Here is a 12184-nt window from a genome sequence, read left to right on the forward strand (position 1 = left end):
CAGAACATTAGAACAATTTTAGGAACAGGTTACTCAGCCCAACAATCTTGCTGATGGTATTCACCTAATTTACTCAGAATATCGAGTCCTATTTCAGCTATTTAAGAATACAAACTGTGCATATACAATAAGAGAGGTGTCTGTTTTATAATGCAGTGTAGGATTCACTTTTTCAAAAATTAACTATATTGCCTGATGGATGGACAGACCGACCCATAAAGTTTTTGGTTTATTGTGTTAACATATTTATACATTGTGTGTGTGTGTGTGTGTGTGTTTCTAGTTTAGGCCTACCTCTAGGGGAAGCAAAAAGCAGGTACATAAGTGTATCTGCTTACTTTTTTTTTTTTTTTTTCTTGCAGATTTGTTTAGATTCATTTAAATGGATACCTTTTTGAACTCCTGCCACATACTTAATCTCAGATTATTTATTTTTTGTCTCATTCCAGTGGTGTGTACCATTTTATTTGGACTGCATGTTTTGGGTCACTGGTAGACTAAGTTTGCCATTACCTATAGTAGACTGCAGCAAGTTTTGTACCAGAATTTCTTTGTACTTAAAATGCAGAAAGGATACATCAGTCCTTGGAGGGTCTTCGAAGGTCCTGATGTAGAAACATTTTCTTGCACAATAATGCTGTTGCTACCCTGCTTTTGCTTTATAATAAGCAGCCATTGTGACCAAGTAGTTAAGGAGCTGAAATGCTAACTAGATGTGTGTATTTGTGAGTGACACTGCACAAGTCTGTGCAAATTACAAATAGTTCTGCTATGTATCTGCACGTTTAAACTACTGTGTGTGTAGTAATATGCTTGAGAGAAATGTGGTTAATTTAAAGCACTGAATTCTGAACTGAAGCTCACTTATCTACTTGCCTTCTGGCGAGCTGTGCTTGAAATGTGTAACTTTTTTTTCTTTCAGCTCAATCCTTTGTAATGCAATTTTCTTATTTTTTTGGAGCCCCATAATCAGGGTGCCTTTGTCATTTTGTTATTATATGCATACTTTCATGAGTATTGGCTGTGAAAGACTTCTTACTAGTAACAAGGAACTTGGATGAGGCTGGCCGTTTGGTTCCATGTCTGTTGTGTGTAGCAGATGCCGCATTACCCCATCCCTTTTGCCCTATTGATTCTTTCACTGCATGTTTTATTTATTTATTTTTGTACCATTTTTGCTCCAAATAGGGTGGTTAACTTGTGTAATATTCCCTCCTTTACTGTGCATCACATGTGAATTCACTTTAAAATTCCTACAGTTGTAATAGAACATTTTTACTCCATTTTGCAAAAAAAAAAAAAGTATTGTGCAAAACTAATTCAAACAAATAAAGTGAGAGTTTAAGGAAGCTGCCCAAAATTAAAACTTCGATGATATGGGCTGTGCCACCACCACAGTAACCATGCTGAGAAATGTTACATTTAATTGGAAGGACTTTGGGACTGGAGTGGGGAGACCTGATAGAAATTAACCTTCTGGGAGCTAATGGAAAAGCAGCCTAATTCTTTAGAGATGACATAACCCAGTTGGTGACATCCCTCACTAGGGTTCACTTTGCCATAATATTCTGTCCAAATGTGTCCGCTTTGTCCATTAGAAAGACATGAGGACGGTGGGAAACAAAACGTTTTAGTTTTGGCCTTTTTTATTATATCCTTTAAAGGGGTTCATGTTTTGATGTCTGCCTTAAAGTTTGGATGAATCATTTTGCACATCTCCCAAATGGTCCACGTAATTTGACATTGGCAGTTGTGTATCACCCAGACTTCAGCTCTTGGCCATTATCTAGTTTTTCTTTTGCATTTACTCATTTATTACATTTCACTTAACACCAGATATCTGCTAATCTGGGTGATCCATAATTCCACAGTTCCACACAACCATGTGCTTTCCATATTTGACTATAATCTGACAGTTTTTTTTTTTTTCCTTTTTCTTCTGCACTACCCGTTATCTGTATGAATTTCTAATTAAAATGGTAAAACGAATACATGCCTGTAGATTACATAGTAGTGATAATGTGAAGTGACCATTAATGAAGATATTCCTGAGCAAGACTAGTTGTCTTTCATTGTGTTGCTGTATTTCAGACCTGTTTTTACCTCCTTGTTTTCTAGTGGCAATTCTCAATGGCCGCCAAAAGAAGGCTGAGGAGTTGAGGAGACTCACTGATAAAGTGGGTACCATGTCTGAGGAACAGCTGTCCGAGCTGAGGGCTGATATTAAGGTTGGTGAAGGGTTATGGATTTAGAGTGTGAATCCAGTTTGCCCTCAGGGGTAGCTAATTTCAGAGTTCCCATAGTTCATTATGCTCTTTTTTCATTGGTTGATCAGTTTTGTCATTTTATTCCCTTTAGACTTGTCATGCCTCTATAAAATGTTTTTACTTGTGTTTTTAAATTTTTTTTTTTTTATTGAACTTTCCTTTTAGCATTTTGTCAGTGAACGCAAATACGATGAAGAATTGGGTCGAGCTGTCAAGTTTACGTACAAATTGGAGCCAGTCAAGGAAGCAATTGTGGGGTTTGGACAAGGTGAGCTAAAGATTGATTGAGCAAAGTTACTGGCTGGTTGGAAATTTATTATTATTATTATTATTATTTTCCCCATCTTTCTCAGCTTCTAAACCACCTGTCCAACTTTGTGTCTATTTCTGTAGTCTATCACCCAAACACCAGCTACTCCAGTCGTTCCCGCTGCAGTTCAGCCTCTTCCACCTCTCTGACCAGTCCCAGCATACCAGAATTGCATCCACAACCTACCCCTGCACCCCAGGGCCTGGGATACAGCCCCCGCAGTGCTGGGCCGCGGTCTGAGCATAACCAGAGACAGGTGAGTTAAAAGCATCATCTCGCACACAGGACAAGACAATTCCTGGGTTAACCATCTTATAAAGTTTTTGAATTGTTAGTTCAAACAGAAGTAACAAGATGACCCACTTAATTCCTGGTCTGTAGCATTAACACAAGTAAGTTGGTAGAAACCTAAAAGTTGCATAAACTGGCCATTGCCGCCAGTGTCACATTTTTATTGACAAAAGTAAAGGAAAAAGGCTAATAAAAATACATTTTATTTACTTGTAGGCACCTTTCTAAACACTCAATGACCACGAACAAAAGTAAAGTACAAAAGTTAAAATCAGACAGAGCAATTGTAATCAAAGAGAAAAAGCAGTCTTAAACATCAAGTGCCATGTTTGTCCTATCGGTTCTGCTTTGAATGCTTTGCCACAGGGTTTGAGATCATAGATTCAATTTTTCAATAATTTATATGATTACGGCACTGAAAAAAGCAGAAGATGTGAAGAAGGTTGCCACTGCATTTTACAATTCCTTAATTTTGCACAGAGCTATTTCTACTGGGTGACCTCTAAGGACTCTTATTTCACCAGAACAACGGTGAGATGTTGTCTTTATTGGAAATTGCCTCTTGTTTACTAATATAAATGCTGATTTGGCGAGAAATGGACTTAACATTTTTCTTCTTGGTATAAATAGAAAGTAGCACCCTTATTTTATGGTTCCTTAGGTTTTTATATGTTTATGATTGCCACTTGGCAAAAAGACAACTTTTTATAGTTTATCAAATTATCGTCAAGCAAGTTCTAGTCTTGTATTTCACCACCCGAGCTGCTTATGTTCGCTTTTACTGTCGCTTTGTATATTCTACAGGAGACCATTGGGAGATTTTGTGTGCACTTGATCTGGGCATTTTAACACAAATAACATTGTCAACTCCAACTTACGACTGAGAGTTTCTCAAAACCGACCATACATAGATTATGCAGGATTTAACGTGCTTTATGTGCTCGCCAACCTAATCGTTAATCACACAGTGCTTCTTAAAGGAGAAATTTGGTATTTTTCCAAGTTGAAGTTACTTCTTCATAAACATGCTAACTATACATTTGCCACTCGAAGTTGTGTTCTAAAGCTAAGTGCTTTCTATAAATTAAAAAAAAATGCATATCTTGCCTGCTCTGGTGCTTATACAGTGGAGGTCATGGGGCACAGAGGAAAATCTGTCTGTTTTTGAAGCTAAGACAGCTGTGTATTGCATATTCCTGATATTTTATTTTTTTTTTTCCCCCCATGTGGTAAAGTATATGGTTCTTTTTATTTACCTGTGCGAATTCTCATGTAAATGCGGAAGTAAATCGAAACAAAACCAACTATGTGGCAGATGTCCCATAGATTGCAAATTTTTTTTTTTAAAAAGATAGAAAAATATTAATTTTAGAACACAATTTGCTTGGTACATGCATATATAACATGTTTGTGGAGAAATAACTTTGACCTGAAAAACACCAAACTTATCGTTTTTAAACTGGCTACTTCTTGTACTGTCTGTAGGCCCAGGCAGTGGGCGCCACACACAATGCATTAAACTCGACATTATGACGGCTCTTGGAACACATTTGTACTTGAGATGATCTCATTTTCATGGTGAGATGCACTAATTCATTCATAGTATTACATTTTATAGATATATGAATTTAAATAATTTATACTAATTATAATAATATATAATAATAATTAAAGTTTAAAGGTGATGATATTTCTGTGTTCTTTAAACGTTTTTGGTGTTATAAGATAGATAGCAACTAGTTTTACTTTCCCAGAAACCTTTTCTGTGTTGCAATTCATTTTTTTATATATATATATATATATATATACTGACTGACATATACTTATATGCTTATATACTTATAGACAAACTGGAGGCGATTCATTTGGACAGAGCTACTAGGTCTTAATTGTAGCTGTAATAAGAAAAATATCCATTGAATTCTGTGTATTTGTCTCTAAATACCATCTCTCAAACTCCACACTTACACATTATGTAAATGAAGCCAGTGGAATATAACTGAAACCCATTCATACATTCAGCCTCTTGTAGTCTCGTTACACCTGCCATAAAGGTTCTCTGCATTGAACATGGCTGTGATTTCAAAATTGTGTGGCCAAATGCCCTGGAGTATCAGTGGTGTCTTCATCTAAGCCAATTTGACAGGTATGTTGAAAGACAAGTCCTTCTGTAGTCGGTATGGCTTTTGTGCATGCCTGGTGACACCTGTAACCAACCCTATGGTGGTGTCTGAAGAACAATACAACACAGCACATCTGCAAACACGTAGTGTGGTGGAATGCAAGGCATACGCACAGCTTCTGTATGTGGAAAATGGGCTTCCACTGTCTTTAGAAGTACTATTGTGGGTTTTTTATATTGTATTATACTCGTTATTCCATGTAATGTATAATATTAGAAATAAACAATTTTAATATACTCTCCAAAGGAGTGGGGGGAAATGTCTAATCTATAACTGAATTTACTTTAATTGTTAGGTGGGGGTTAGGGTATAAGAATTAGGTTTACTGTATACGCAATGAATTTACAAACTGCCAGCAGGCTGTCCAGGTGGTATTTATTTAGTTATTTATTTATTTTTCTCCTTGTATCATACAACTTTTGTTTTTCTCGTTGTTTAAGGCAAGCAGCATCCTCTCCCACAACACTATGCTGACTTCTTTGTAAAAGTATTGTGTCTTTTTTTTTTTTTTTGTTGTTTTTATCTCTTTATAATGGTGTGTCCACAATTTTTCTTGTCTTTCCAGTTTGTCTTGGAAACCGTACATATCAGACTTTGTACATATACTTCTGCTTTGTCATACTCTTAGCATTATAATGTCAAGTTAACCTCATAACTTTTTGACAAGTTTATTTCATTCCACTGAAAGACTAATAATGAAAACCTATCATCGTATTACTGTCAGTAGATTGGTTTGTTTTTCAATTGACTTTGCGTTTTTTTTTTTTCTTTTTTTTTTTCAGGGTGGCAAGTTAACAAAGTAGTACTTTTATACCCGTTCATAATAAGTGGATGCTTAAGAGGGATTCTCAGAAATGTGCAAAAAAGCAGCTACTAGTGTGTGTATAGAAAAGAATTCCCCCTCTACAAAATATTCACATTTTGTTGGTTTACAGCCTGAAATGAAGACACACACACAAAAAAAAATCTCCAGCTGTATTTACTCAATGCAACTTAGAATAGCCAAGTGAAAGATAAAATAGCAACAGTTCAGAAAAAATAAAACCTCAACCAGAATCACTGATATGCTTAAAGGAATAGCCCCCAACATGTCAGTTCTTTGTGGAACCACCTTTAGCTTTGAATAGAACCTTGCGACTGTTGGGATCCTCCTCTACCAACTTTGCCCATCTAGACAAGAGTAATATTTAGCCACTCATGTTTACAGAGTTGCCGTAGGCCTCTTGGTAGCCCCTCTGACCAGTTTCCTCTTGACTCTTCCATCCATTTTTGGGGGCCTGCCTGATTCGGAAAGGGTCCTAGTAGTACCAGACACATTCCACCTCTTGATTATGGACTTCACTGTGCTTCTGGAGATTGATGATAAAGCCTTTGCAGTTTTTTTTTTGTATCCATCTCCTGACTTGTGCCTATACACAACTTTATTCCTGAGATCTTTTGCCAGTGCCTTGCCATCCATAGTTGATTGTTTGATTTCAGCTGCACTACCAAGCACTGGAATTCTCTAAGAATAGCCAAACAAATCAGGTGGAAGTCCGTTAGCTTGGTGTGCAATGGAGAAGGTGATTACTTGACACTGGATTGAGTTTACCAATATTTTTAGGAGAGGGGGAAATCCTTTAAATCTTTTTGAACTGTTGCTATTCTCTATTTAACTTGGCTGTTATAAGTCGCAACAACGTTTGAATACTTTCCATACACACTGTACATGCTTCATCATCATCATAGGGTTACTTGTTTAATTGCCAAGATCCATCATACTTCTGGGAAATGCGGCCCTGGTGGTTTTACTGCTCTTTTATACAGAGAGACCGACTGAAGTGGTAAATTACTAAAAAAACTTATTGGGTTTTAACCTGAGGAACAGCTGGGTATTTTGCCAGAATCTTCCAGGATGTGTTGCTTCAAAATGTCGCTTGATGAGGTATAGCCTGCCTTTGTGAGAGGCACTAACTAGATGCTTTTTTCTAGGATTTGTTTTCAGCGTAAAGCCCAATTGAATGAAGCTGAACTACTGCTACAGATTTTTTTTTTTATTATTTGAAACAGGCTGCTGTTTTTTTTTTTTTTTTCCCTGTTGTTACTTGTCTTCATATCTGAAAGGTTTATGAACCTTCTGAAGACTGTAGACATGGTGTAAATTATCATACACTATTAAAATGGATGAGGATTTGTCCTTTGTACTTCTCTGTGCACCCCACGAGTCCTACCATAATGAGTGAAGAGGGGTGAGTGCTAAATGTTTTAATGGCTGTAACCTTTTGCATCTAACAGACCATACTTCCTTCTGGCTTTCTTCAGGGCTACCAAGGCAACAGGAGACCAGGTCAAGGCTACCAGCCCCGCGGTCCACGGCCTAGTGGCTCGCATTACCAGGGCCGTCCCGATTACCAGAACCGGACTAGCAACCGCTTCCCTAGTCAAGCCCACAACAGTCCTACCAACAGAACTGCAGTGTCTTCATCCAAACCAGATCAGCCCAATGGGCTCCCACCACGTCCTGTCCAAACAAACTGTTCCGCCTCTGACCCCTGAGATCCTGCTGCTTGATCTGTCAGCTGCCGCTGCCCCTTCTCTTCTATTCCCCCCCCAACCTGTATCGTTACTGGTGCTGTCTAGAGAAAAGTGAAACCTAGAAATGAAGAAAACCGCACCAGCTGGGCTATCCTGGGTTGGCCTGGTTGTCCCAAACTCCTCCAGATTAGTTTGCATGAAGAGTTTTGGATTTCTGAAGACTGATCTATTTTTATTTTATTTTTTTGCTCTCTAATCTGTACTGGGAGAAATCTGCTCTGAGAGGATGATGGCTGTGCCAGCACTTCCTTCACTTCTCTCCTTGAGGTGCCACACTACAATGACAAAGTGAATGTACAGATGTCTGCCAGGCGGAAAGCACTCGACAAAATTTTGGGATCTTGCTTAAAATGAGAAGCGATTTTTAGCCGAATTTTGATTTTGGAAGCTCGACTTTCAAACTTGCCAGTGGAACAAGTGCTTGTGATATCGTCCCTGATGCTGAGAGCCCATTGTCTTCTGTAAAAGAACAGCCTGCCTCCTGATGCCCCTCCAGCCTCTCTCTACTGCTGCATTAGCTAGAGGGCATGGCCTTTGTGAATGAATTGGGTGGACGCCGCCTCTTTCTCTGTGCCTTGTCTATTACAGGTATCGAGCACCAGTTGTTGGCGTAACTCTGGTAGACTGACCCTGAAAATGGTGAACCTCTACCCTCCAGTTTGTGGCCTGCCCATTTGGGGATGGGAACCAAACTGGTTTTTGTGCTCTCCTTTCACCTGTAAACTTTTGTTTGTGGTTTTTTTTTTTTTCCTTCAGTTTTCTTGATTTAATTTTCAGCTTATTAAATGCTATATTGGAAGCTGACACTTCATGACAGAATATTCTGAAAGCCCCCTCAATGTTTCCAGAGGCAGCAAAAAAAAAAAATTCTACTGGATCCTATGGCCTTGCTTGGCGAGGTTCAGTGGAACTTTCCAGCCGGTGGTCAGCTGTTTTTTTTGGTACATGGCGGGCCACGTCTAAAAGGGCTGCTGCAGGTGCCATTGTCATTCATCACCAACTGCTTGCTTATGCGTATTTTTTTATTTTTAATTTTTCTCCATGTTTACATTCTGTGCTCCCATGTGAAACTTCCACCTTATTTTGAGAATTTCAATATGAGCCTGTCTCTGTACATGTTGGCTCAGTGAGGCAGAGCTGCAGTGTCCAGGGTCCTCTGCAGCTTCTTCAGCACTACTTGGCCTTCATCCTGTAACTGGACAGAAGATACTATACTGCATGCCATTTTGGAGGAAGCTGAACTGTCTCAAAACCAGGTCCAGCGTTCACTTTCAAAGTGCCTTTAGTCTTTTTGTCTGTCTGTCTCTCTTATTTTTTTTATTTTTTTTGTCTTCTTGGCCCTTATGTCCTTAATCATGGACCAAAGACCCCTATTTCCCCCTTCAAAAGACCTTTAGTGTTGCAAAGAGTTTTCCAGAAAACTGGGCCGGTGCCAGATTAATTGGGTCAGTCAGTCAGTCAGTCAGTCCTCCTCCTATGTGATTTGTTTATTAATAAAATGAAAGTAGCAGATAACCTTTGCTATGTGGTCTTTATTGTGGGGCGCGGAGGGTGTAAAGAGATTTGGTTTGCAGTGTTGGTGGTGGCTGAACGTGCGTAACCTACAATCGCATTTCAGAAGGAAATGAAGTGGGAAGGGAGAGTCGCTTTCAAGTAGAAATGTACCCAGAAGTCGGGTTTGGATGTTGAGGTTACCTGTCACGATTTGTTTAATCTGTAGGAATTGGCACTTCTAAATGAGGTTAAGTAGTCGCAGTAAAATGTTGGTACTGCTTTGGAAGAAGCCACAAGGGGGCTACTGTCGCCCTAATGCAGGACACAGGTTCAGCTCAACACCCGTGCTTATTTACAGTTTGTCGCCCAATCACTAACACCACAATGCACAGTCCATTCCCTTCCTCTGGCTTTGTCCACTCCTTCCTCCTAAATCTGGCCCCTGTATGGTGGGACTGGTGCCTTTTTTTATAGGGCATCCAGAAGGACTCCAGGTTCTTAAAAAGCTGCTTCCTGCCACACCACTGAGGGTGGTGGAAGTGTGGCCAAAGAAGGCCCTGAAAAGGTCTATGCGCCTCCTGGCAGTGGCCACGGATTCCAACAGGGCTGAGCTACCTCACTCCTAACCTGTGGCCCCACTGCAAACCAAGGGGACTGCCCTCTATCGGCCTGGGGGAGAAAGTGTCCCACAAATTCTCTCTCTCTCGGTAAGGATCTTGACCACCCGCCACAACCCAAATGAAACGGCGTCACTGATTGGCTCAAATAAACAGTCCCAAACCCTAAAAAGTAGTCTTCTTCAGGTCCTCACTCTTAAAGCCGATGTCTCATTATGCCATTTCTAGTCAGATTTGTTGACCTTGTTGCCAGACCATATCCATTTAAACGACCGAAATTCACCAGAGATGTCCCGTTTAGCCATCGTGTGCCAACCGTGCAGTGCAGTTGTGTGCACCCCTTTTTGCTGATGGGCAGTAATGTGCTGCCTGACACAGCTGGCACTGTATGAAGTGTTAACCACTACACTGAGTTCAGCCGCAATCTCTGCTTTTTTCTTTTTCTTCTTTTTTTGCATTGTGGTGTGTCATCTGACGGACAAGCCGCTTTGGTTTGCGAGGTCCTAATCGCCCACGTTCCTTAGTCCTCGTCACTGCATTTTACTTTCCGATGAGCATTTGGTGGTTGTCAGCTCTCATGCACACAGAGCCCCCCACCATGACGACTAAAGACAATCAAACTTGTGTCTCGGACTTTATTTAACGATACGCGATGCGTCCGCGTGATTACGCAAATGGTGTACTCTCTATACTCGTGCTCGTACTTTAAGTAAATCTGGAGGATTCCACCAGGTGGCAGTGTGAGAGTTCATCACGGTGAGAAAACGACATCCAGTTTCACTGCATTGCGAGTTAAGGGAAGAAAGGTGTGAATAATAAACATTCTTTGCATCCTGATGCTATTGCAAAGGTGCAAGAAAAAAAATGAAGATGGGAACCGTGACACCGAAGATGGTATGTGAGACCTTGAAATGTGTCACACCATGATGATGGGGGGGATAGGCGGTGCTTGCATTGCCTGTGTGAGAAATGATGAAGAAGAGCACCGTGAATACATCCGCATGTCAGCATTTAAGTTTGATAATTTGCTTCAGCGCATTGAGCCATTCATCAAACATCGAAGCACGCAGATTGAGCCTGTCGTAGCAGTAAGCCAGCCGTCACATGTTGATAGTAAACCACGATGCTGACGTCGCGTAACACAACTTGAACACGCGCATGGCACACTCATTTCATAACGCGTCATGTTCATTTCTGACTATGTGATTCGAGGACGTGTCAAAAGAATGCTGGGAACATATGGCAGCCATGATGCGTGTGTAAACCGACCCCGAGTTGATGAGCATGTCGCATTATGTGATGGGCTTCATGGGAGCAAACACCGACTGCCTGCGTAAGTAACTGAAAATCACTGCAAAATGTGTGTAGTGTGACATGGCCTTAAGTGGGCGGTTTATCGGCTCATTCTTGTCACGCGCTAAGGTAATCAACATGTCAGCACCATAATTAGTGTGCAGAACATCCTTCCTGTGAAACATCTACCATCTCAACAGTTAATGCAAGTAAGTGTCTCTCATTCTTTCAGGCGGTCCACCTGCCTTTTCGATTAGAGGATTTTCAGGTGCTGAAGCCCACCTTGACAGCACTGGCCTGACAAAAGCAAGCCACCAATCTGACGTGGGGGGCTCGCTCTCTGTCGCTCCGTTGGTTAATTAGCATACCCGGTCCCAACTTTATGGAATCTTTTGTTCTTTTCCTTATGGCTGCCTTGAGATTTCTTAAAAATGCCTGGCATGTGTAAAGTCAGTGGCACGTTACACGACATTGATGTCAAACTTGACAATTGTGGTTGCTGATCAGACCATCCGAACTAGAAATCTTGTTGGGGTGACAAAAGTAATGCCTTTCCAGAACAGTTTCACCTTTTTGAAATATCTCCGCCGTGTCCCCTCTTTTTACACGTCGTAGTGTGCTGCCTGACAGGGCCATTGCTGTATGCTTGCTTGCTGCTGCTGTCCAGGTACCATGAGTTGGCCCTTCTTTATTCCATTTGTAAAAGATGAGGCTGCAGCTACGCTCACCTCTTAACGGCTCCAAAACATCCATGTTCCTTGGACCTGCATTATCTGTATTGTGCTTTTGGCCGAGTGCCTGTTGGTTGTCAACTCTTGCATTTGTACACACACATACACGGAGCCCACCACTATGACTTAAGAGCCTGATTTAACACTGTGTCTCATTAGACGACCAGTCCCATCATCTTTGAGAGGCGTGATGGTCGCGGCCCACTCCCCTGAAGGCAGTCCCATAGTCCGACATACCCAGCAACTCCAATCCAGGAAGTCCATGACTTGTCCCCACAAAATCCATCAGGCTTGGCTTTATTTTACCTTTAGTCATAGTGCAAACAACCAATGTATGCTCATCCACAAATACAATTCATAAAATGTAGCGATGATGAATAAGGAACGTGGGTATGTTGGACCTCACAAACAGAAGAGAAGCTTG

The 12184-nt window shown here is 40.7% G+C and overlaps 1 protein-coding gene across 3 annotated transcripts in view; it reads left to right on the plus strand.

Annotated features, from left to right (window-relative positions):
• spats2 (spermatogenesis associated serine rich 2) overlaps positions 1-9140 on the plus strand; it is a 33472-nt gene extending 24332 nt beyond the window's left edge. For all 3 annotated transcript variants that reach the window (XM_039747331.1, XM_039747330.1, XM_039747332.1), the window contains exons 10-13: positions 2119-2228; positions 2433-2535; positions 2661-2833; positions 7353-9140. In XM_039747331.1, the coding sequence (XP_039603265.1) occupies positions 2119-2228; positions 2433-2535; positions 2661-2833; positions 7353-7586 (620 nt within the window). In that variant the 3' untranslated portion in view covers positions 7587-9140. The remainder of the gene's footprint in view (positions 1-2118; positions 2229-2432; positions 2536-2660; positions 2834-7352) is intronic.
• The last annotated feature ends 3044 nt before the right edge of the window (positions 9141-12184 follow it).

The sequence above is a fragment of the Polypterus senegalus genome, chromosome 3 (genome assembly GCF_016835505.1).
Source record: "Polypterus senegalus isolate Bchr_013 chromosome 3, ASM1683550v1, whole genome shotgun sequence".
Lineage (NCBI taxonomy): Eukaryota > Metazoa > Chordata > Cladistia > Polypteriformes > Polypteridae > Polypterus > Polypterus senegalus.